Source organism: Molossus molossus, unplaced genomic scaffold (assembly GCF_014108415.1).
Source record: "Molossus molossus isolate mMolMol1 unplaced genomic scaffold, mMolMol1.p scaffold_m16_p_13, whole genome shotgun sequence".
In the NCBI taxonomy this organism is placed as follows: domain Eukaryota; kingdom Metazoa; phylum Chordata; class Mammalia; order Chiroptera; family Molossidae; genus Molossus; species Molossus molossus.
This window is the reverse complement of record NW_023425348.1, coordinates 21280948-21305954: the sequence shown is the minus strand read 5'-3', so window position 1 is coordinate 21305954 and position 25007 is coordinate 21280948. Positions and strand designations below refer to the sequence as shown.

The 25007-nt window shown below is 39.3% G+C and overlaps 1 protein-coding gene across 1 annotated transcript in view; it reads left to right on the top strand.

Moving 5' to 3' along the window:
* Positions 1-25007, top strand: part of ARHGAP42 (Rho GTPase activating protein 42) — a 259019-nt gene that overhangs the window by 134907 nt on the left and 99105 nt on the right. The window contains exon 4 of the mRNA XM_036258802.1: positions 9848-9919. Coding sequence (XP_036114695.1) covers positions 9848-9919 — 72 coding nt within the window. The remainder of the gene's footprint in view (positions 1-9847; positions 9920-25007) is intronic.

Below are 25007 nucleotides of genomic sequence, written 5' to 3'. Positions count from 1 at the left end.
TCTTAGTACTGAATACCAAGAAGGGTAGAAGAATATTAGCAAGAAGAAATAGCATTAAAAGGTAGGGAGAGGTAAACATGGAATTACATACATTATCAATTTGTTGAAGGTCCTTTCACCTGTTCTCACACATAAAGCCACTTTGATGCTTCTTAGCTAGGAGATAAAACACCTGGGAGAAAAAATCATCTTGAGGTCATAATTAGCTCAGCTCAGGGTATATAGAGTTTCTGAATTTTGAGGTTTGCAAAGAGGGAAGAGAGTTATATTTTCATCAGAATGAGGACATTGATATACACAGGACAGCTGTGTTAGGGGAAATTTTGGCCATCTCTTCCGGTGTTAACAAGCATGAGAGCATCGTTGGAACTCAACAGCAGTGCACAGAGGTGCACAGGTCCAGCTGATCTGGGGCTTCCTGAGAAAATCCAAAGCTGGAGGACCGATGCAGTAACTTCACAGTATCTACGAAATGCAGGAGTGATTAATGAATCTGTTGAAAGCACTGACTTTATAGCACTTACTATACTTTTGGAACCTGTATTCTCAAAGGTTGATTTAACTCCAACATCTTCCATGTATGACCTTGAAGTGCTTTCTAAATATAAACATTTTAGTCAAAATCAAAAGAAAAGTATTTGTCACAGGAATGTATGTGCAGGATGTTGGGGAGTGAGTAATATCAGTAGCTTTTAAGATACCAATTCTAATAGGACCCTTTACAGATCTTGTTATTTACAGCTGAAAAGCAGTTTGACCTTTTTGCTGATTTTTAAATTTAATTTTCTTTTTTATTCTTCTTTATTGATTTTAGAGAGAAAGTATGGGAGAGGGAGAGAGAGAGAGAAACATCAATGAGAGAGAACATCGATTGGCTGTCTCCTGCACACTCCCCACTGGGGATTGGGCCCACAACCTGGGCATGTGCCCTGACCAGGATTGAACCAGTGACTTCTTGGTGCATGGATCAATGCTCAACCACTAAGCCTTACCAGCTTGGCTTTGCTGATTTTTTTTTTAAAGACTTCATTATTTTAGAGTATAAATGAACAGGTAGTAATCAGAATGGCAATAAATAGACACAAGTTTGTGAGGAGACAATATATTGTGGCTATAGCTGGTGTTTACAAATGTTTTCCACAATGGTTGAATGCTTTACAAATATTCTTAGTTTCCCTCCCACTGGAGACTGCTGGGTAGGAGGAATGCAGCAAAGTAGTTTCTGAACAACAAATAAGCTAAAACAAATAACTTATCTTCTAGTTCACAGGACAGTGTTCAGAGAATTTCATTTGGTGCAACTTAGAGTTAGGACTTATTAGATCACAGTGGCTTATATGAAAGTTTGCAATTTACTCCTCTCCTCTTTTTCTCAGATAGATTCCATGAAAATGGTCAATTCTGGCTTGGATGAATGCTTTTTTACTCTCTTATCTTATGAGTTGGATGGTTTTATTTAAAAAAAAAACACAGCAAACTCTCTTGCCCTGGCCAGTTTTGCCCAGTGGTTAGAGCATTAGCCTGCACACCAAAGGGTCGTGGGTTTGATTCCCGGTCAAGGGCATGTACCTGAGTTTTGTGTTTGATCCCCAGCCCTGGTCAGGTTCGTGTGGGAGGCAACCAATTGCTGTATCTTTCTCACATCAATGTTTCTCTCTCTTTCTCTCTCTCTCACTCTCTTCTACTCTATCTAAAATAATCAGTGGAAAAATATCCTTGGGTAAGATGTAACAACAACAAAAACACACAAAAAATCCTCTTTTTGGGGGGCAGTGTTAAGCACTGGAAACAGGGCATCACCTGCTGTTTGCCCTGGGACCACTGTTCGTTGAAGGAGCCCTGGCATCGAGGATGTGCTGGTGCGATTCCCCCTCTTACAGTGTGTGACTCCAGTAGCAACTTCACAGGTCATTATAAAACATATTGGCATTAAAATTGACCTGCTTAAAATAATGAATTTGCCCTGGCCGGTTTGGCTCAGCGGTTAGAGCGTCGGCCTGCGGTCCTGAGAGACCCGGGTTCGGTTCCCACTAAGGGCGCGTACCTCGGTTGCAGTTTGTCCCCGGCCCTGGTTGGTCGTGCGGGTGGCAGCCACTCGATGTGTTCCTTTCACATCGATGTTTCTCTCTCTCTCTCTGTTCCTCTCTCTCCCTCCCACTCTACCTGAACAAAAAATGGAAAAATGTCCTCGGGTGAGGATAAAAAAATAAATAAATAAAATAATGAATTTAATAGGAAGCAAGTACAACTTTTTATCAATAAGCTCTTATGATCATTATGTGTAAAACATGAAATGTAATCTTTGTAAACAGGCTAAGAGATAAAGGCATGTTATCACTTTATTGTATAGAAAGGGGAACTGAGACTTGGAGAGTTTTAATAACTTGACCAAGATTGCATGGTTGTCAGGGAATAAACCAAGAATTGAATACAAGTGAGTACTCTCCCCTGGAGAGTGTATTGCTTATAGTCATCTCCTGAATAAAAGGGGACTCATATAGCACCATTCTTCAAAAGCCTACATTTCTTTTCCTGATATATTCCTATAAGAAAAGTAATACTACTGGTAAAGGTAACGAAAAGATGAAAGTAAAATTACATTTAAGTAAGAGTTGGATCTAAACCTGTGAGGTCCAGTGGGATGGGGTTCATAATGGAACACTGTTTTAATAAGTAGAATCGAAGCATTCAATATTGATGTAGCAAGTGACATTCAAAGTAGAAATGGATGACTGGTACCTAGATAACCTTTTGTTTTTAGATAGACATTTGTTTTTAGAGGAATTTGCTCACATGAAGTGATTTAAAATAAAATGTACTTAAAGTCTTTGACACTGTATTACTTATTATATGAAGGTCTTGTTCATATGCCCATCCTCCACAGCTTACGTGAGTTTGGCTTTTGAGTTCTAGTTTAGAAGTGTGGATTTACTGACCTAGTGACAGTCAACAGTAGTTGCGGGGGGTTAACGTGACCAGTACCCAGGAATGAGCCTCAGTCTAGCTGCAGACCACTTGCCGGAGCTTCATCCCGGGATGCTGTTTGGTGGGAAGGAACAGGACAGGGGCGGAACAAGGCAGAGGAGAGATACTTGCCTGTAATCCCCAAATTAGGACTCTGATCTGATTTTCCCACTTGCAAAAAAATTGATGGGGAAAATGATCTGTTCTTACCTCAGAGATTGTGTAGGTAGCTTCTGTATCAGTTCAATCCATTCATAACATATATTCGTGATCTTTCCACTTTGTGAATGGCTACAAAGGCATCTCAGCAAGGAGTTGTTTTTGCAATGAGCTATACCATCGGGAGAGCTGTGTAAATTGCGTGGTCTGTTGTAGCCTCTCGAACAGCTGCTTTAGAAAGCTCTGCAGAAAATCATCAGATCTTCTCTTCAAAACCTTAGAGTCTTTTAGTGCTTTGAAAGTTTGAGGTACAGAGTTGTAATCTTTTTTTTAAAGCCTCACCTGAGAATATTTTTCCCGTTTATCTTCAGATAGAGTGAGAGGGAGGGGGAGAGAGAGAGAGAGAGGGAGAAAGAAACATCAATGTGAGAGGACACATCGACTGGCTGCCTCCCACACAACCCTGACCAGGGCCAGGGACTGAACCACAACTGAGGTACATGCCTTTGACCTGAATTGGATCTGACACTCTTTGGTCCACGGGCTAACACTCTAACTGCTGAGCCAAATTGTCTAGGGCCAGAGTTGTAATCTTAACATCCTGGTGCTATGGAGTCTGTTGCTTGCTAATGGGACACTGTAGCCATTGATTAGTGATGAGCTATGACTGACACCAACCCTGGAACCAGCCCCTGGAAAGGGGCGAGAAGTCAAGTGTAAGGAGAGTTACCTTTCACATTTCCGTTAGTACACCACCACTCGCTCCGTTGGACAAACTCATTGTGCTGAAGTTCCTATGGGCAGCACTTGAAAATCCATGGTCTAGAGAAAAATATAATTCATGTGTACTTAGAAAAAACAAAACAAAACAAAACCCAAACATGTTTGGAGAATCATTTGTCTAACCACACAAAACCATTTCTGACCATTTCTTTTGAGTGATTTATGAGCACTCCCTTGTGGCTGTTTATTAGAACCACTTTAAAAAGCTAAAGAAGAAGGACAGGAAACTGAGTTACTTGGCTTAATGTGACACACCCACAGTTCAGGTGTCTGCCAGGTAGCCCAGTGTTGTCCACCATCATCCAGTGTTAGACTTGCTGCCCTGCTATGGAAAATGAGTGAGATAGCCGGTAACTATTTTTGGATTTTAAAATGGACTGATATCTATAAAAAAAAAAAAAGTTGTTTAAACCCAAGGTTTAGGTAATGTTTAAAAATTATAAAATAGTTAATAAGTTAATTGTGTCTTATTTACTGAAATAAGACCTTTTCAGTAACTTATTATGAGCAATATCTAGGGAGAGTAGTACTGAAAATGCTTTTGTATTTTTCCTAAAGCCTCTTTCTTTTTTTTTTTTTTTAATTAATTTATTTTTGTTACAGATGTTTCTCCTTTCTCCTCCATTGCATCCTCCTGCCAATCCTCTCCCCCACCCCATCCCCAGCATTGTTGTCTATGTCCATGGTTAAGCATACATGCATATAAATTCTGTGGTTTATCTTCCCCACCACCACCCCTAAAGCCTCTTTCTTAGTAAGGTCATGCGAAGTAACACATCCTACAAATATTGTGGGATCGCGACTCTCCTGAGCTCTGTAACTTGATCCTCCTCCCCCCTCCAGTGTTACCTTCTAGAAGGTGTTTCTTCAAGCCCTTTGCATCAATCTGCAGAGAAAGAGTCCTGTGAGAGCCAAAATTGCAGCTCTCTAGATTAAAAAACAAAACAAAAATCTTGTGAAAGTTAAATCACCAGAGTTACACATTTTTAATTATGGATTTTTATCATTTGCTATGTTATTTTCCTTTTTTTTTTTTTTTTATCTTCACCTAAGGACATTTTTGCATTTATCTTCAGATAGAGTGGGAGAGAGAGGGAGGAAGGGAGAGAGAGAAACATAGATGTGAGAGAGACACATCGACTGGTCACGACCCACATGACCCCAGCCAGGGCCGGGGACAAATCGCAACGGAGGTACGTGCCCTTAGAGGGAACCAAACCTGGGTCTCTCTGGTCCATGAGCCAATGCTTTAACCACTGAGCAAAACTGGCCAGGGCTATGTCATTTTTTCTTTATTATTCAGTAGCAACAATAACCCTTTTAACCTACAAAAATGTAAAACAACTTCTTGACGTCACACTTGGGTTTCCTGAGATTGGGAGAATTCTGTCCAGTGATGGAGTAGTGTGAGGGACGGGGGGCATGCGCTCTCTGGGGACATACAAACTGAAGGGTTGGACACAGCCACATCAAGCTATAATCCACCTTGTGCCCTTTGAGTGCTGGCATTTCTTGTGTAATCTCTTGGCTTGAGACGCACACATTGTGAACAACAGCCTGTTGACTGCACACAGAAGCAGCATCGCATTTCGGATGTAAAACCACACGTGTGTTATAATGGTTTACGGAAAAATTAGATTCCTGGTTATCTACTATTGTACTCGGTGGTATTCTGAGTAGGCACTATTCTATTCAATTAATTTGAATTTTATTTTCTATCTTTGAGTAACCATGTTTTAAATCTTCTGGGGAAGTTCTAATACTACTTACGGTAATTCTGAACACATAGTAGACAGTGTGACTCTGAGGAAGTGCACATTTTTTGGAAGTCTGTCATATGCCAGACCTATGCTTTATTTTTTATAAAAACCTTAAGAGATATAGGGATGAAGACACTGAGTCTCAGTGGTTTTGGTGCTAAATTCAAACTGAACTGGGCTAACTTGAACATTCATTGAATGTACTCTTACTACATTCCAGATGATTTTTAGATTTTGAAAGTCATTGTTCACATAAAATTAACTTTAATCTTGGTGTTGTGAAGAGTTTGCATAGCACTTGGTACGTAGTGAACAACAAATAGTATCTGCTGTTTTCTGTCACTCTCGGATCTCTTTCCCCCTCCTCTTGTCCTGTTTTTACCTCTGGAACTCATTATTTTTATTTTCATTCTTCCCATTTCACATTAATAGAACGAGAAGAGGAGAAAGAAAGAGAAAAATATGAGCAATTCCAAAAACAAAAGAAAACATGAAGAAACATAGACTAGAGATAGGAAGTAATATTTGCTCATAGGATGGTTGTTAATGACCACATTGATTTTATGTCTCCTCAGATTTTCTTTTATTCTCAGGTCATATTAGATGACAGCAACCTACGGGGTCTGTCAGAGATTTAAGCCACTGGAGTGAATGTGGGTGCCAGCATCATCGTATTCCTGTCCACTCCCTTTCCTAACCCTTCCCAGCCCAGTGAACCCATTTCATTCGTGCTGATGAGCTGTACCTTGTGAGGTGGGATATTCTGCCCAAGTAGTTCTTTGAGTCTTCCCACGGCATCGAACTAACAGTTCCAAGGTGAAGTTCATTGTCTCCATTCCTCTTCACCAAACACTCTCCCTACCTCTTTTACTCTTGTTCTTAATGTGATGCCCAAGTTCCAGTGCTGAGACAGAAACCTTATGTCACTTTTAATTTCTCTCTCTTTGTTTTCCAAAAAACACCTGTCTCTCTAGGTCCCCGCTCTCCACCTGTCAACACTGCAGGTGCCTGAGCTAGAGCCTCACCGCTTCTGACTCCAGCTCCTCTTTGAGACTTTCAGTTGGCAGACTGTGCCTTCTTCTTTCTCCCCATCCCCAAGTGCCCCCCACTGCTGGCTTCCTAGAACAAGTTCTTATAACACTCAGAAAAGTCCTCCATTCAGGGTATAACTCACCCTTTACTTACTTATTTCCATTGCGTTAACTACTAATAATGTAGACTCTTTCTCCAGTTAGAGAATATTCTTATTATTTAATAATAATACCATTTTACTTCTGTGGCTCCTGTTATGTGCCAGAACTGTCGACGTGCTTCATGTTCATTTTGCTTTTCCCAATTTTAACAAGTTAGTGAGGGCCTGTCACATGGTCAGTGCACGCAGAGTTATGATTGATGCTTAGTAAATGCTCTCTTTTTCTGTGCTTCCCACATGCCATGCTTACACGCTTAGTTCTACCCTCTTGCCTCATGGTGTTCTCATTTCCTAGAGTATTGTTTCCTTTTGGTGTATCCAGTTCATGTCCACCATCCAAATACTACATCAACTCATTTAGTTCTCATGGCTCTTTCCTGTTGTCAGAATCCTAATGTATGTATGAGTTCCACATGTTTACCATGTAACTCCTTTCATTGCAACCAGTTTTGTCTTTCACTTTTTCCAAAATGTTTAACAGTATTTTATGAGCATTGAATGCTTTTTGAATGGATACATCCCCCACTTCTCAAGTAGACATTTACTTTCTGGAAGGTTTAGCCCAGGCCTTACTGTTTTCCCCATCCCCACAGATCTGAGCCGTGTGCTTGGCTCACATACAAATACGTGCGTGGGTGTGGGGGAGTCCAAGCCCTGTCGTTTGGAACTTCCATGGGAAAGGACTTTCTTATATTGTGCACACAGATACAGTTCAACCACAGGGGGCAAAAAAAGATTTAGAGAAAGATGTGTGATAAGTAGGTAAATTTAGAATGAGATTCATTGTCTGTGTTTAGGCGATATTAAAAGCTATAAATTTTGAGCACTCACTATATGTAAGGCACTTAGCTAAATGTTTTACATTCATTACTTCTGTTCTTAGAACCAAGTTGTTGGTTAATTGATGCAGTTGGTGCTCAGAAGGGTTACATAGCAGCTTGTAAGCAACAGAACCTAGTTTAAACCCAGTATTTTTCCATCTAAATCCACATCCTAATGCTCTGTACTGTGTATCTTATTCAGCCTCATTGTTGGAATTTTCAGACCTTGAGAGCTCCCTGTTGAAGTTCAATAACTTTAAATACATTAGATCATGCTTGTTTCCAACATAAACATTTAGTAAATGTTAGCCTTTATTTTTGCTATTTTTCCAAATTACACTGAAGTGTCCATGACATTGTCATTTACCCTTATGAACTTTAAAGGCAGAAGCAGCTATTTATTATGTCTGTGAAATCTGGATATGTGTGTGTTTACATGTATTTGGGCTCCAGGAGGGCACAGAGGATTTAGAGGGTGACAATGAAAAGTGAGCTGCTTTGCTACTGTTTCCAGTCTCTGTGGTCTAGGCCTGCACAGTGTGTCTGGAGGACGCCTCTCCGAGCTCACACAGGGGAGTTAGGTGATGGACGGCAGAGGTGTCCACAGACCCCTCCACAGAGGCATCCAGACCCCTCAGTGTCTTCAAGAGAATCTTGCATATTGATCTACTTTGTGTTTTTACAGCACAAGATTTTAGGTTGTTTAAGATGTCATCTCATTTTTCTGCAAATTGGAGGACAGAATCATGGAAGGCATTAACACTTAATTTTTATTTTTGTGTATAATACCTCAGTGCATGTAGATTCTGGAATTTAAGAAATAAAACTTAACTAGAGGGTAACTAGTCAAATAAGTGAAAATAAGTGAAAGTAAAGCCCTTTAATTGGAATTTAAAAATTTTGATCTAATTTCAGACTTACAGAAAAGTTATAAGAATAATATAAGGAACTCATGAATATCCTTTAACCTATTTTAAAATAGAATAATATATTAAAAAATATTGTTTTCATCTTAGCATTTGCTAAATTATATAATAAATCATGTTATCATAGTGGTAGAAAAAAAATTTTGTTAACTGGACTTGCTACCCTGTCCCCCAAAGTTCATTGAGATATAATTGGCATATAACATTGTGTGAACTTAAGGTGTACATGTTGGTTTGATACATTATATATTGCAAAATGATTGCCACCATGGCATTAGCTAACATCCCCAACCTGTCACATAATTACCATTTCTTCTTGTGGTGAGACATTTAAGATCCTACTTTTAATTTTAATGCTTTCTAAGGGGTGTGTGTGTGTGTGTATGTGTGTGTGTGCGTGTGTGTGTGTTTAATCCTCACCCAAGGATGGTTTTTCAGATATCTTCAGATAGAGTGGGAGGGGGAGAGAGAAAGAGAGAGAAACATCGACGTGAGAGAGACACATCTTTAAAATCAAGATTTTCCTTCTAGCATAATGTTACTCTTAGAAATAAATGTTTGTCTCCTTGCAGTCAGTCCCTGGCCCCCATACTTCAGTCCCTCTCATAATAGTCTTACAGATCAACATTAAAAGATTTATGTTTTAAACTTTTAGGGAAATCCCAATTTGGAGTTTGGGGCTAAAATACTGTTCATTGTAAAGAAGTCAGATACTATATTAGTAGGGTTGGAAATATGAAAACATTCAAGCAAATCTCAAGTGTAAGGATTCTAATGAAATAGAAATAAAATGAGCCTTATTTTATTTTGCACTTGTAGGATTATAACATCTTAACGGCAAAAAAGAAGAATTTTTATATGGTTCAATTTAAAAGTGATACTTGAACTGACTGCATTAAAACAGGATAATTAAAGTTATTTGTAAATTTAATATCCAATATGCTGCTATTAGTTATGTCTTATAATAAGAAATTTAAATATTTAACTAAGATTTTACCACATGTGCTTATTTTCACATTATTTACATTATGTTAAGATCAAGTGAAATAATTTGTGAGAACAACTTAATTAAAAAGTGGAAAAAGACTTCAACCTGCGAGATATTTTTATTTCATTCATATAAGTGAACAAGAGGGGAAAAAGCTGTTTATTTAAATAAGGTATATAAGGAGCCAGCCATCTTTGATCAGTATTTGCCTGAAATTAAACAGAATTTAATGTATTTGCATTTTTTTATTTCAGATTCAAAACGCTAATGATGTATTAATTGCACCACTTGAGAAATTTCGAAAAGAACAGATAGGCGCAGCAAAAGTAAGTGTTCCATTTTATTATTCTTCAGATGTTCTCCTGGTAATTAAAGATGACACAATTTCAGATGTTAACATTTTGAAATTAGAATGACCTTTTTAAAATGTTCTGTATGTCATTTTGTGCACTGAGCCTATTACAAAGACCGGAATTTCTTTAAACATAAAAGATATTCTTCTTCTAATAAATAGAGAAAAAGTCAGCATCAGTAAGTTCTTTCCATCCCACAGTTGTAGGAAAGTAACTATTTTGAAGGGGGTTGAAGTTATGGTACAATTATGAGCTTTGTTCCTGACATCTATAAAATAAAAATCAGGCAGAGAGTATATTGAAAGTCCAGGCAGTTATTATAACATAACTTTTATGATTTATTGTATTTTTTATTAATAATGAAAACATGTTTAGGGAAAAACCGTAGATGTGTTTGTCAAGTGTTTGCAATAATTGCCAGTTAAAATTTCCTGGAGTCTAATGTTTCCTGAAATTTACTTGCATCCTTTTTCTTAGAGCGACATTTTACCAACCTGCACAACATTATGTGAGGACATAAAATTAGGATTAGGATTTCCAAATAAAACTCATCATTCCCCAACCTTCCCCCATCCTTTTCCTGCCCGGGTTTTCTGTTTCTTCAGTGGCATAGCCCTTCCCCATTTGAGCAGTACTATCCATTCTACCGCAGAATTATTTTTCCTTCTTTCCACCTTCTCTTCTGCCTGAAATATTGAAATAGCCTGTAGTTGGTCTCCACACTCCCACCCTAATCGCCTATCAAATGTTCCCATCGTTGTCATTCTTCGATGGTGAAACCTTCAGCAGTTCTCCGGGAGAGACAGTTTAATCCTGGTGAGGGGAGCTTTGCACCCTGCCCGTTGCTGCATTTCAGTATGCCGCCTCGTCGGGTACTTGGCCTGCTTGCCAGCTCTGTCCACGGCTTTGCCCGGCCTTTTCTCTCTCCCTGCAACACTTCTTCCCCTTCCCTGTTGAAGTCCTGCTAGCTCACCATGGCTTCTCACCCAGCACCAGAAGGAAGCCTTCCTTATATAGGCCTTTCCTCATTCATTCTTCCAGAATTGCTTTTGTTTTCTCCTAGAATCCAGTAATTCTTATGTTTATTTCCTGTGAAAAGCTATCACAGTCCATCTTGAATTAGGTTTATATCCATTTCTTCACCAATTATGAACAATGATCAAGTCGAGGACTTAGTTGGAACCATGTTTGTGTTAATTAACGCAGCAAATATTTATCAGTGTCGTGGCTGGCCTGCATGTGGCGGTCCTGGTGTTTACGATAGAGGGACGTAGCTATAAACATGACAGCCATGCTCCCTGCACTTGTGTTCCTTATTATCTTTGGTGGAAAACAGACCCCGAAGTAATTGCAAACGCACTGAGGATTGTGATGCAGAAGCGCAGGGTGCTTCGTGAGAGTATAATTAATGGAACTGACCTCGTCCTGAGAACCAGGAAATGCCCTCTGGGGAGGTACTGGTAAAGCAGAATAATAAAGGATGAGAAAGAAATAGCTAGATATGGGCATTCAGGCGTGGGAAGGGGAAAACCTTCTATACTTCCCTGAAGAAAGAACACAGTCGGTATGAATCAAAGCCTGAAGGAAAAGAGGCTGGCGTTTTAAAGGCAAGAGATCTAATGTGTTTGGGATGACGAGGACCATGGGGACGGAGGACATGTGCATTTTAAAATACTACTCTAGTTGCACGTCATGCATGAATTGAAGGAGGCCAGACTGCTTATGTGAAAACCAGTTCTGGGGCTCTAGGATAGTGGCTTTAGATTCAGAAGGTGATAGTGGCTGTGGAGACAAAGGGGTGTATTTCAGGGGTAAATGGAAAGAGATAGGAAAAGGGTTACCTATTGAGAAGTGAGGAGCAGGACATTTCAGAGGTGACTCCTGGGGGTCCTGGGTTGCATAATTCACTGGTTTTGAAGCTACTTACTGAGCTAGGCAACATGATGACAAGGATGGTGATTTGGGCTTTTAGACATAATGCATTTGAGGTTCCATGGAGACATCCAAGTGGGGATGCTGAGTTGTCAGGTGTGTAACCAGCTCTGAATTAGAGATACATCTTTGGGAATTATTGCTCTCTAGGTGGTAATTAAAATCATGGGGGATAGATTAGATCTCACTGGGAAAGAATAGAGTGAGAACAGGACCTAGGTTCTATTTAATCTGAGAACTGTCAACACTTGATGTTTGGCGAGAGAGAAACAAGACAGGTAAAAGGACTGAGAAAGGAAGGGACAGAATAAGTAAAAAAGAATAAGAATGTGGTATTCCAGAGCAAGGAAGTGTATTTTCAAGAATAAAAATAGCTGATCTTTATTGACATCTATATTGTAGGGGTTGTCTCTGAACCATTACATGTGTGACCTCATTAAGTCCTCAAAGCAGCCTGTGATACGAGTCAAGGTGTTACACCTGTTTTACAAGGAGGACCAGGAGGAGTGAACGGCCCCAGATCACAGACCTGGCAAGTCAAACTGTGGAACCAAAATCAAGCCGTTTTACCTCACAGCCTGGATTTACAGTATTTCACTTCATCAATTTTAATAAAATTAAAGAGCTTTGTTTAAAATCCTTTTTCTAGTGCAGGATATTTCAAGTTTTCTGCTTCATCTAAAATAGTTTCATTGGTGTGTGAATCATTGCTATTTGAAGGTTTGGGTTAGCTACCATTGTAATAGCATGAGCAATTACACCCAGGACATTCTTAAACATTTCACTCTCCGGCCAGAGCCACTGAAAGCACACAATAGTCTGCTGTGCCTTTGCCCACCCACTAGAAGGTTAGGCCTGTGTTTCAATGAACTAAAATGAAACCTTAAGAATAAAGACTATTGCACTTGGTCCTTAGGTGATGATGATATTTTATCTGCCTGATGCTCTTAATACTAAATGTTTCTAAGCTGCCAAACAGTCCTTTTTTTTTTTTAGTAAAGTAAATAAAAAACAGTCATTTTCTTCCAAAATATACGTTTGAGTCTGTTTTCTTTTCTTTGGGTATTGCAAAAACATTGTGGTAGGAATAGAAATCCTTGAAGGTGTTTTCTTTTTTTCTCCTGCTTTAATCCCTGTTCTACTTAAGTATTTTTTACTTGGTAAATAAAGTTAATTCTACAAATGACACTCTGCTGCTTTCCAGTCTTAGAGTGGAGGTTCCCCAAGCATGCTCAGGCGGCCAATGAGCCAGCTGGAAGGCAGGAGTATCTATTAAGTGCAGAAACTTCCACTGTAGTCAGCAGCCTCTGTAGCTTGGTCCAAGTGGAAAACGCTGAGTCAAAGTGGCCCTCTCCTCACAACCAGATGATCCTATTTAACTGGGGTGGATGGAGTCCATAGACCACAAGCATTTCCTTTGTAGTGTGTTGTTATGGGGCTTTGAGACACCTGATACTTTGCTGTGGAAAGTGAGGCCCTGAGTGAGTTGCAGTTGAGGGAAAAAGCACCATGCATCTGTGAGAGGCATTAGGAAAGGTTAATGATGGGGTCGTGGGACTCAAGGACAGAGGAGAAGGGTCCTGCTTTTGAATAGAAAGATTAGAAGAATTATCTATAAACAGTTGTCAAGGATGTGTTTATTTAAAGGTTCTTATTCTAATGGTGTCACAGAATGGAATTGTATTGCAGGCCTAGCAATTACTTGTGTCAGAGTGTGGAACTGAATGTTTGATTTCTTTAATGTGTCTTCTGATATACTGCCGATCTAAATTCTAGAAATGAGTGGAAGTGGAAGTAGGTATTCAGAACTAGTAATACCAACTAGAATTTTCACAGTATGAATATTCTAGAGCAGCATTATAATAGAGCAGGATGAATTTTTGTTCCCACGCTTTCTGTATAAATTCACACCTATATTTCATTGATAATATTGGAAATCTCCTCCTTGCCCCCAGAGAAAATCAACTGTTTGTCACATCTGCACTTTCCACCCTTGTTGCTACACAGACTGACTCTTACCAATCAAGGACAAATACATTATGCGGCAGCATTTGTGTGTGGGGGGGAGTGTATGTGTGTGTAAACAATTATATACACCAGATTATTAGATATTTGAAGAGATAGAACTGAATTTCAGGAGGCCAAGTGCTCATGTTCCACATATAAATAGACTTGACAACTAGTGGTGTCACCATGAGGGCTGGAACGTAATTCCTCAGACCAATGTCAACCTAAGAATGTCCAAACCTGTAGAGAATTTTTATAAAAGTTTATTTGAGCCCTGGCCGGTTTGGCTCAGTAATTAGAGCATCGGCCTTGGACTGGAGAGTCAGTCCCTGGTTTGGTTCCTGCTAAGGGCACGTACCTCAGTTGCAGTTTATCCCTGACCCCGGTTGGGGTCGTGTGGGTGGCAATCACTCAATGTGTCTCTCTCCCGCTGTATCTGAATATAAATGCAAAAATGTCATCGGGTGAGGATAAAAAAATATAAGTTTATTTGAGCCAAACTGATGACATGCTGGGAAGCAAGATCTCAAATGCTTTCCATAATAACACTTTGCAGCTTCTTTTATATATTTGGAATCAAGGTAGCAATATCAGGCAGGTTATAAGAACCTGGGTAAAGCAATGCAGGAGAATCTCAGAGATTGGATTACAGGATAGTTAAGAGCATATGTGCTCTTTTGGGGGTGGTTATACTTGTGAGGGGTATGAAAAAGAGGTATTTTAAAGGCTGATTGACCTAGATGTACAAAAACAACGGACAGGAAAAGCTTAGGGAAAGATTGTCTTTTCATAGGCCTTGGGTGTGACTACCCACCATGACCTGCCAAGTTAGGAATTTATGATCAGGTCATCCTATGAGGTCCTTTTGGTCAGATTTATTAGAGCACCCCTTTTTCACCCATACCAGTAGTCTTCCAACTCCTGCAGGCTGCTCTTTAGAATGCTCTTTTGTGAGTTACTTTTTCTTTACATTTAGCAAACAAATGATTTACTGTGAAATATCTTAATTTTAAAATTGTTTCATATATGTCCACATTTGTCCACTTTGTTTTTTTTATTTTTTACTTAATGATTTTGAGAGAAAGAGTGAGAGTTAGAAACATTGATGAGAGAGAACATCAACTAGCTGCCTCCTGCATACCCCCAACTGGGGACCAGGCCCACAACCTGGGCATGTGCCTTGACCGAGAATCGAACTGGCGACCTGTTGGTGCATGGGTCGATGCTCAACCACTGAGCCACACTGGCCAGGCCACATTGGCCCACTTTGAACCAAATGAAGTTACTATAGTCCCTTGATTTGAAATTTCCCACTACTAACAAAAGATGGTGGTGGGCAGGACCAGAGTGAGGATGAGTGTATGAGAGTGTGAGCGAGAGTGTGAGCGAGTGTGAGAGTGTGAGTGGATGAGCAATCTCGATCAGTGCAGAAACATGGGGCAGTGTGTTCCTGTGCTGTAGATGGGAAGCAACTGACTACCACAGTAAGCGGCTTGTCAGGATGCTTCTCCCTGTGCGGCCAGAAGGCTCTACCATCTTGGAAGATCCCTGGTTTTCTCTGGGAGGAGGCAGCAGGAAGTGGCTAGGGCCAAGTGAGCTGAGTTCACCAGTGCGCCTTGCACCGTCAAACCAGTGGACTCCACTGTGTCGATGTGGACCAGCGCACAGTAGCAGTGCTGTCAAGGTACCTGCTTGGGGAAGCAGCAATTTGCTGGTAGCCCAGCACCATCCCCCACAGCAGCAACCTGATCAGAGCTGAGACATACCCCAGAAGCACTATCACCAGATTTGGAGCCCAGCACCTTCCCCCACAGCAGCAGTGACTGGGCAGGAGTAGACCCCTTCCCCCAGCAGCAACTGAGGCGTGGGAGCTGAGACACACCCCTAACAGCAGAGGCTCGGGAGTGGACATCTATCCTCAGGCAGCAGCAGCACAGATCGGCAGCTGAGACCCATCCCAAGCAGCATCAGCAGAGGCTGATCAGGAGCAGTGCCGCAGCCCAAGTAGCAGCAAGGCTCAGGCAGCTGAGACCCACCCCTGACAACTGCAGCAGTGGATTTGCAGTGGAGCCCCTCCTCCTTTAGCAGCAAAGTCCTAGAAGCTGAACACCCTCAAACCTGAACAGCAGCAGAGGATTGGGAGCTGAGAGCACCCTCTGGAAACAGCAATAGCAGTAGCAGTGAAAACCAGGAGCAGCATCAGCAGTGACTGTTCAGGAGCTGAAACTCACCAGACAGCAGCGCACCTGTAGGACCCACACATCCCAGCAGTTCACCAGCTGGACCCAGGCACCTCAGCAGTGCACCACCAGGATCCATGCACTCCAGCAGCACACTAGTCGGACCCATACACCCCAACAGAACCTACCATGACAGACCAATACCAGCCGGCAGTTGTCAGTTCTCCAGGACCCATAGTAGGCAAGAGGTGTCATGCACCAAAACAGTCAGGGAGGCACAGCAGCCTTATTTGATACACACTGACCTGCCTACACATCCCAACATTTCTCACCAGGCTTAGAACTACCAGACTGCTAAAATGGTGAGACAAAGAAACAACACCCAAATAGAAGAAAGGGAGGAATCACCAGAAAAGGAACTACAGGAAATGGAAGCAAGCAATTTGTCACATAAAGAATTCAAAGCAATGAATTTAATGGTGCTCAAACAATTTAGTGAGAACTACAAGCAACTTAATGAGAATTATAAAGTGCTCAGTAGGAACAACATCAGCATAAAAAAAAGAGGTTGAAACTATGAATAAAAACCAAGTGGAAATGAAGAATGACATAGCTGATGTGAAAAATACCGTAGAAGGTCTCAATAATAGATTAGAAGAAGCTGAAGACTGAATCAGCAAGTTAGAAGACAAGGTAGAAAAAAATACCCAATAGAGCAGCAAATGGGGGAAAAAATTAAAAATTAAAAATTAAGGGAGTTTTGGGACAATATGATATGTAACAACATTCACATCATATGGGTACCAGAGGAGAAGAACCAGAGAAAGGGATAGAGAACCTGTTGGAAGAAATGATGACAGAAAACTTCCCTAATTCGGTGAAGGAAAAAGTCATACAAGTCCAGGAAACACAGAGAGTCCCAAACAAGATGAACCCAAAAAGACCCACAGCTAGACACGTCATAATTAAAATTGCAAACATTAAAGACAAAGAAAGACTCTTAAAGGAAGCAAGAGAGAGACAGAAAATTACTTACAAGGAAGCTCCTATTAGACTGTTAATTGATCTCTCAACAGACACACTGCAGGCCAGAAGGGAGTGGCATCAAACTAAAAGGCTTCTGCACAGCAAAATAAACAAGTATCAAATGGAAAGGGAACCCACTAAATGGGAGAGCATAATTGCCAACGATACATCAGATAAGGGGTTAATTTCCAAAATATATAGAGTACTCATACAACTCAACTAAAGACAAAGAGTCCAATTAAAAAATGGGAAGAGGACCTAACTAGACACCTCCAAACAGGGCATACAAATGGTCAAGAGACATATGAAAAAGTGCTCAATGTCACTAATCATCAGAGAGGCAAATTAAAACAACAATGTGGTATCACCTCACACCTGTCAGAATGACGGCTATCAACAAATCACACAAGTGCTAGCGAGTGTGTGGAGAAAATGGGACTCCAATACACTGCTGGTGGGAATGCAGACTGATGCAGCCACTATGGAAAATATGGTGTTTCCTCAAAAAATTAAAAATTGAACTGCCATTTGACCCAGTGATCCCACTTCTAAGAATATATTCTAAGAAGCCTGAAACGCCAATCAGAAAGAATATATATACCCCTATGTTCATAGCAGCACTATTTACAATCGCTAAAATCTGGAAACCCATGTGTCCATCAGTAGATGAGTGGATAAAAAAGCAGTAGTACATATACACAATGGAGTACTATGCAGCTGTAAGAAAGAAAGATCTCTTATACTTTGAGATGACATGGAGGGACCTGGAGAGCATTTTGCTAAGCAAAATAAGCAAGTCAGAGAAAAACAAGTATCACATGATCTCACTTATTTGTGGAATATAATGAACAAAATAAGGTGATGAACAAAAGAGACCCAGAGATATAGAAATAGGGTTCAGAATGACAAACTTGAGAGGTGAGGGTGGGTGTAGAAGAGAGATAAACCAAAGAACTTACGTATATAAGCATAACCAATGGACATAGACAACAGTGCTGGGGGTGGGGAGTGAGATTGGGAGGAGGGTGTCAATGGGGGGAAAAGGAGAAACATTTGTAACAAAAATAAATTAACGGAAAATAAAATTCCCACTACATATCTGGCTGGTGTGGCTCAGTGGATTGAGCATAGTCGCATGGACTGAGACGGCCTGGTTCAATTCCTGGTCAGGGAACACGCCCGTGTTGCTTGCTCTATCCCCAGTAAGGGGGTGTGCAGGAAGCAGCTGATCAATGTTTCACTCTCACATTGATTTTTCTCTCTGTCTCCCTTCTTCTCTCTCTAAAAAGCAATAAAAACGATAAAAAATTAGTTGCCACCACATTGTAGGCACTTAACACTTAACTGGTTTCATTAGAGATAAAAGAAACTTGATAAGTACTGCCCATAAAGGTTAAAAGATACATTTTTATTTCTATGGGAACTGTTTTTCAATACTGGTTTTCATTTTTATTTTACAATTTTGTTTTTTTATCCTCACCTGAGGACATTTTTTAATTTTTTGTTCAGATAGAGTGGGAGGGAGAGAGAGGGAGGGAGAGAGAAAGAGAGAGAGAGAGAGAGAGAGAGAGAGAGAGAGAGAGAGAAAAACAGCAACGTGAAAGGGACACATCGAGTGGCTGCCACCCGCCCGACCCAACCAGGTCCGGGGACAAACTGTAACCGAGGCACGTGCCCTTAGCGGGAACCGAACCCAGATCTCTCTGGACTGCAGGCAGACGCTCTAACCGCTGAGCCAAACCGGCCAGGGCTGGTTTTCATTTTTAATTAGACCTTAATAGAATCATATGAACATTCCTCTATGGTTTTAATACAAAAATAAACGATATAATATTAGTCATTTCAAAATTGAACTTGATTCTATTTACATTTATTTCATATTGAAGACTCTGATGGAACCTGATGATTTTGTCCTTTTGTTCTGTCTGTAGTAGAGTTTGGTTCTGTCTCTGAACATTTGTTTATCATTTTGAAACATGTAATGATTTTAGCATTTAGTATCTGAAAAAACCATCTATGGAGAGTTGCCACGATTAATTCCTGTTACAGCCTCAAATTTCTTTTCTTTATGTGAAAAATGGCTGCACTCTAATTAGTTGTCTGAAATATACATGGTTTAGAGAGAATCTAGCAGGATTACAGATGTGTTACTTATTCCAAATTATACTTTTTTTGTCACTCAGATGAGTTATTTGTCTAATTTAATGGATAATACTTTTGGACTCACGATGAGAACAGCCAAAATAACGTTGTTTATGTTATAAATCCATATGGATTATACAATAATCCATACTTGATCCTATAAAGTTTATGGATTGAGATCACCATACTTTCCTCCTATTGGCAACAAGTCCTAAGAGAATACTCAGGATCAGTGTTTGGTGAGCAGCTGATGGCCACTGAGCTGAGTCTTTGTCTCCTGGACAGATGTTCTCTGGCAAGGACTCTATTTGGGACTGAGTTCTCTGGGCAAGCTATAAACCATTTAATAGTTCTTTTGAAACTACTTGTGATTCCCTTATTGTAATCTGGTCAGTAGACCTTATGTTAAACAGGGTTGCAGAATCACTGATTTTTGTTATTTGATCTTTTTAAACAATAATAATACTACCCTTTATAATAGTTAACCAAGTACTGCCCTAAGCACTTTACAAGTAAACTCTTTTAATCCTTATAACCAACATATTAGGTAAGAAAACTGTTGAACTCATTTAGTAGATAAAGAAACAGGTGCAGAAAAGTGAAGGAAATGGGCTGAGGTCACCTCGCTAGTAGTCAGGTGTAGAGTCAGATTTCAGTCAGAAATGAGATAATGCCTATAGAGTTCTTTAGTAGCACCACAGATGTTTGATGCTCAAGTGATATTTATTCCTTTAAAAAAAATTTCTCGAACAAGGAGAATTGGCTGGTTAGCTCATTTGGAGAATGAGATAGTGTCTTATAATTATTTAAGAGCAAGTTTCTAGAGTCATACAAACGAGATTAAAACCTGGCCCTCAGTACCTATAGGAAATATGAACTTGGATAAAAGAATTACCTTCCTGGGCCAAGAGACATATTAAAAAATACTCAACATCACTAATCATCAGAGAGATACAAATTAAAACAACAATGAGATATCACCTCACACCTGCCAGAATGGCTGCCATCAACAAATCATCATACAAGTGCTGGCGAGGGTGTGGTGAAAAGGGGACTCTAGTACACCGCTGGTGGCAATGCAGACTGGTACAACCACTACGAAAAACACTATGGTGGTACCTCTAAAAATTAAAGATTGAACTTCCATTTGAACCAGTGATCCCACTTCTAGGAATATACCCTAAGAAGCCTGAAACACCAATCAGAAAGAATATATGTACCCCTATGTTCATAGCAGCACTATTTACAATAGCTAAGATTTGGAAACAGCCCATGTGTCCATCAGTAGATGAGTAGATAAAAAAAGCTGTGGTACATGTACACAATGGAGTACTATGCAGCTGTAAGAAAGAAAGCTCTCTTATCCTTTGAGATGACATGGAGGGACCTGGAGAGTAGTATCTTAAGCGAAACAAGCCAAACAGAGAAAGACAAATATCACATGATCTCACTTATTTGTGGAATCTAATGATCAAAATAAACTGATGATCAAAATAGACCCAGAGACATAGAAGTAGGGTACAGACAGACAAACTTCAGAAGAGGGGGTGCTGGGGGGAGGGAACAGATAAACCACAGAACTTATATGCATGTATGTGTAAACAGTGGACAGAGATAACAAAGCTGGGGATGGGGCAGGTGGGGGGAGGTGTCAGGAGGAGGGTGTCAATGGGGGCAAAAGGAGAAACATCTGTAACAAAAAATATATTTAAAAAAAAAGAATTACCTTTTTAAAGCCTTTGTTTCCTCGTCTGAAAAATGGAGAAAATAATAGAGCCATCTTCACAAAATTGCTATGACAGCATGATTTGATATTTCATATAAATTGCTTAGCCTAATTTCTTCTACACAGTAAGCACTAAACATTCATTGCTTTTGTTTTATAATTAGTAATAATTATTGCTATTATACTTTCTGTCAGTATTAACCAAAATATTGCAGTAAAGATAAGGTCAGTGTTCATCATGTGTGTTAGCTTGCTTTATTTTGTTTCATGGACAGAGAGAAACACATTTAAGTTGATGGTTAAATATTGATAAAGTGTGGTTCCCAAGGCTACCACACAAGAGGGCTTCAGATGGAAATTACTCATAAATAATAACACTATACAATTTATGGATCCCTATTAATTATAACAGTCTTACCAAGTAGGAAGTATCATCATGTTCACGTAACTAGCCTGACACCCAGAAGGATCAAGAGGCATTGCTAACAACCAAGGGTGCCCGTGTCCTCCAGCTAGAACTCACATACAAGCCTGACTTAGATGTGGGCACCATGCCATACTTGCCTCCATGTAATCTTTTTTTGTAGTTTATAGTGTGTTTTCACCATCCTTACAACATCCATATAGGGTGAGTATCAGCCCTATTTGACCTCACTGCCATCACTAGAAAAACAAACCAGATATATTCCCTGGAGACAGAATGTTGGCAGTGGTCTCTGTACTTGACAGGTGGCGCCATTTAGTTCTCTACGTATTTCAAAAATTGCTGAGATGTCATATTTTACGTACATTTCAAAGCTTGGCAGTCATAAGGAACAGCTGAGCCTCCCATAGAGTGAGAAATCTGGATAGAGAAATAACCCGAAAACCATTCTGCTGAACAGTTTAAGTCAATTTATAAATATTACACCATTACATGTTAATTGTGTATGTATGTTTATATATATATATATATATACCATTATAACTTTATTAAATGGCTGCCATGTGCTCAGATAAAAGGATAAGCTCTCCTGTTCTTAGCTGATTAGTATAAATTATAGAGAAGATAACCACTATTTTCCCTCCTAATTATTCTTATGTTGTTGCCTGAAGACTAACGCTTAGGAAACATTTTAAGCTTTCACACAAGTTGTATTTTTACAAAAGATTCTTGTGCTAATTTTAGGTCAAATATACAGTTTTGGAAAAGATTAATGCAATTTACAGTGTCCTACATAATAGGTAATTAATGAAATGTAGTGGAGTCTTCACTGTGTCATTGTTGAGTTCAATAGTGAGATATCTTGACTGAAACATTGGTATCCACTAACATTATTTTTATTCTACATTGGCCACCTTCTTAGATGAGAATCAAGCCTTCTTTGAAATGAAGTCTGCTCTTTAGCAAATCCAGTATCTTACAGTTAACTTGGTGGAAGGAGATATACGAATTAACTAATGAAAAATTTGTATGTCTCTTTCCTTCAATAGGGACAACAGTGAGGAGTTCAGACTCCACTTGGAGCCTATCCCCAGAGCTAGTTTCCCATGTGAACTAGGTATCTTCTCTAGAAAACAAGGGGTTTGACTTCTTTGGTTCAAGAGTTGGTGTTTCTATTTGTAGATACATTGTTTCCTCTACCACATCTACTGGCTGCCCTACTATAGAACTTTCTACATGATAGTTTATGCTTCTAAATTCATTTCATGATATGTACTTTGGCACTAAGCATGCTCCACACATTGCTATTTTTACTAGCACCTTCTCTGTTCAAAGTCATTTTCAGTGGTCCTTGAAGTGGTTTGGAAATCTTATCAGAGATTTCCGTTTTTTCGAATTTAGATGTTTAGAAATATTCTATAACATTTTAAGCTTGGCATCTGTGGAAACTCAAACAGGAACACAATACAATTGGGAACATTTCATTTCACATTTACACTTTAGAATTCCAAGCAAGTTGCAGATACAAACAGGAGCGGGTTTGTAGCATGCATCATTTGATGTTAACTGTGGAGCTTTGATAAAATGATTACCGTCAGTGAACTCAGCTATCCTGTGTTTAACTGTATACTGTAATAGTTGCTTGCTTGTTGAGAATACACATAAAAATATCAGGGTAATCTAGGAAAGAAGAAGAAATGAAAGATTTTCCAAATCATTTTAATTTTTGCACCTTTGCATCTATTCTTTGGAATTGCTACAAATGTATTGTGCCAACATTTTATTTTAGTGATGTCTTATTGGGCTGTTCTGTTGCCTTCACCTGTATTTTATGTTTATAAAATTTGAATTAAAACTTTGTAGTATACATTGAAGTAACTGGAAACACTATAAAGCCTATAAATTAATGAGTTAAATATTCAGGAAAACTATACATATTTAAAAACTAGATTATGAAGAACCGCAGACTACTTTCCCTGTGAAATTAACTGAAACTCTTTGTTACATCTGAAATACACAAATTTTTATTTCTAATCCAGACATTCACACAAAAGTATGAAGCATCCAATGTCAAAATTGCCAGGGTCAGTATTTGTCAAGAAGCTTCCACATTTCCTGGACATCTGTTAAATTTAGTTATTCTTACTATGACATTGTTTCAATTTACCAAAGGCTTGTTTTCTATAAACAGTTTCAATTTTTCATTAGTCTTGTTAAATTTAGCAGTGAATACCAAACATACAGCCTCAGAGTGTCTGGTTACTCTAACATTGAAAGAAGCATCAATATGGAATGATAAAATTATTTACCTTGTCACTGTTTATGTCACATTGTTTATTCAGATCTAAATAAAATCTCGGCAGTTTTTAAGTAGAACTCTTTGATTCTGTAGTTCCCTAATAGACTTTTTGGATTTGATGGTAAGACTTTTACTGTTTCAGGTAATTCATTCCAAAGTAATGAGATCTTTCGACATCTAAATTTTAATCAGCTAATATATTGACATATTCTCCTCGACTATCTCAGCCTCCTTTCCTAGCCCTGCATCATTAAAAATTTGATTAGCATGCCACCATCCATCTTATCTTAAGTCATTGATACACAAACATTCTACTAGACAGTGTTGATCTGCTTTGTATCAGACATGGTGCTAAGTCTTGGGGATGCAAAAATAAAATATGATGTTTGCCTTCATTGAACTCACAGTATAGCAGAAGAAGCCCCAGAGAAACAGATAATTATGATGGAATTAGTGATGTCTTTGAAGTATACCCATAGTAGTGTGTAAGTACAGCAGAAGGAGCTATTCACTCTGCTTAATCAGGGGAGGCTGGCAAAGACTTCTGTGAAGTTGTAGCATTCAGCAGGTGCAAATTAAAGGCTGGCAGAAATTTTCTGGTCTGTGCAAGGGAAACCAGTATCCTAGGCAAAAGAGAAGAATCATAGTGATATAAAAATTTTGTGGTGGCTTAGAAGCTCAATATATTCTGGTATGATTAGAGCTAATTTTTAAAAACATGAACCACATTAAGAAATGCATTTTACCTCATAATTGAGTGATTATATTTGCAAATATACTTCTGTTCCTACACGTGATGTAATTTGGTATTTTCAATTGTATTCTACTCTAATCCACATCATTAAAACAAATGCTGGTTATAACCCATGAAACTGACCGTATAACCCACCTGTATTTCATAACCCATAATATGAATAAATATTGGACTGTAGGTTAGCATGGAAGATGAAATCATATTAGTGAGAAGTGAGGCAGGAAATATCCAGCTGGGACAGAATGGTGGAGAGTTTTGTGTTGCACCAAGGCATTTTTTTTTTTGTCAACAAAAATTATGATTATCAGGATATAATAGATATTAATCATATGTGTTCAACAGTATTCTAGGTAGCTCACATATATTTGTTAATCTTTACAACAACCCTGTAAAGAAGGGGTATTTTCACTCTCTTCTTACCAGTGAGTAAACTGAGCCACAGAGAGTGTAATATAATTTTCCTGGGATCAGGCAGCTAATAAGTAGTCAAGCAGGGACTGAACCCAGGCAGTTTGGCTTTAAGGCTCATGTTCTACTCACACCTCTACACTCTTGAGACAGTCAATTCTGG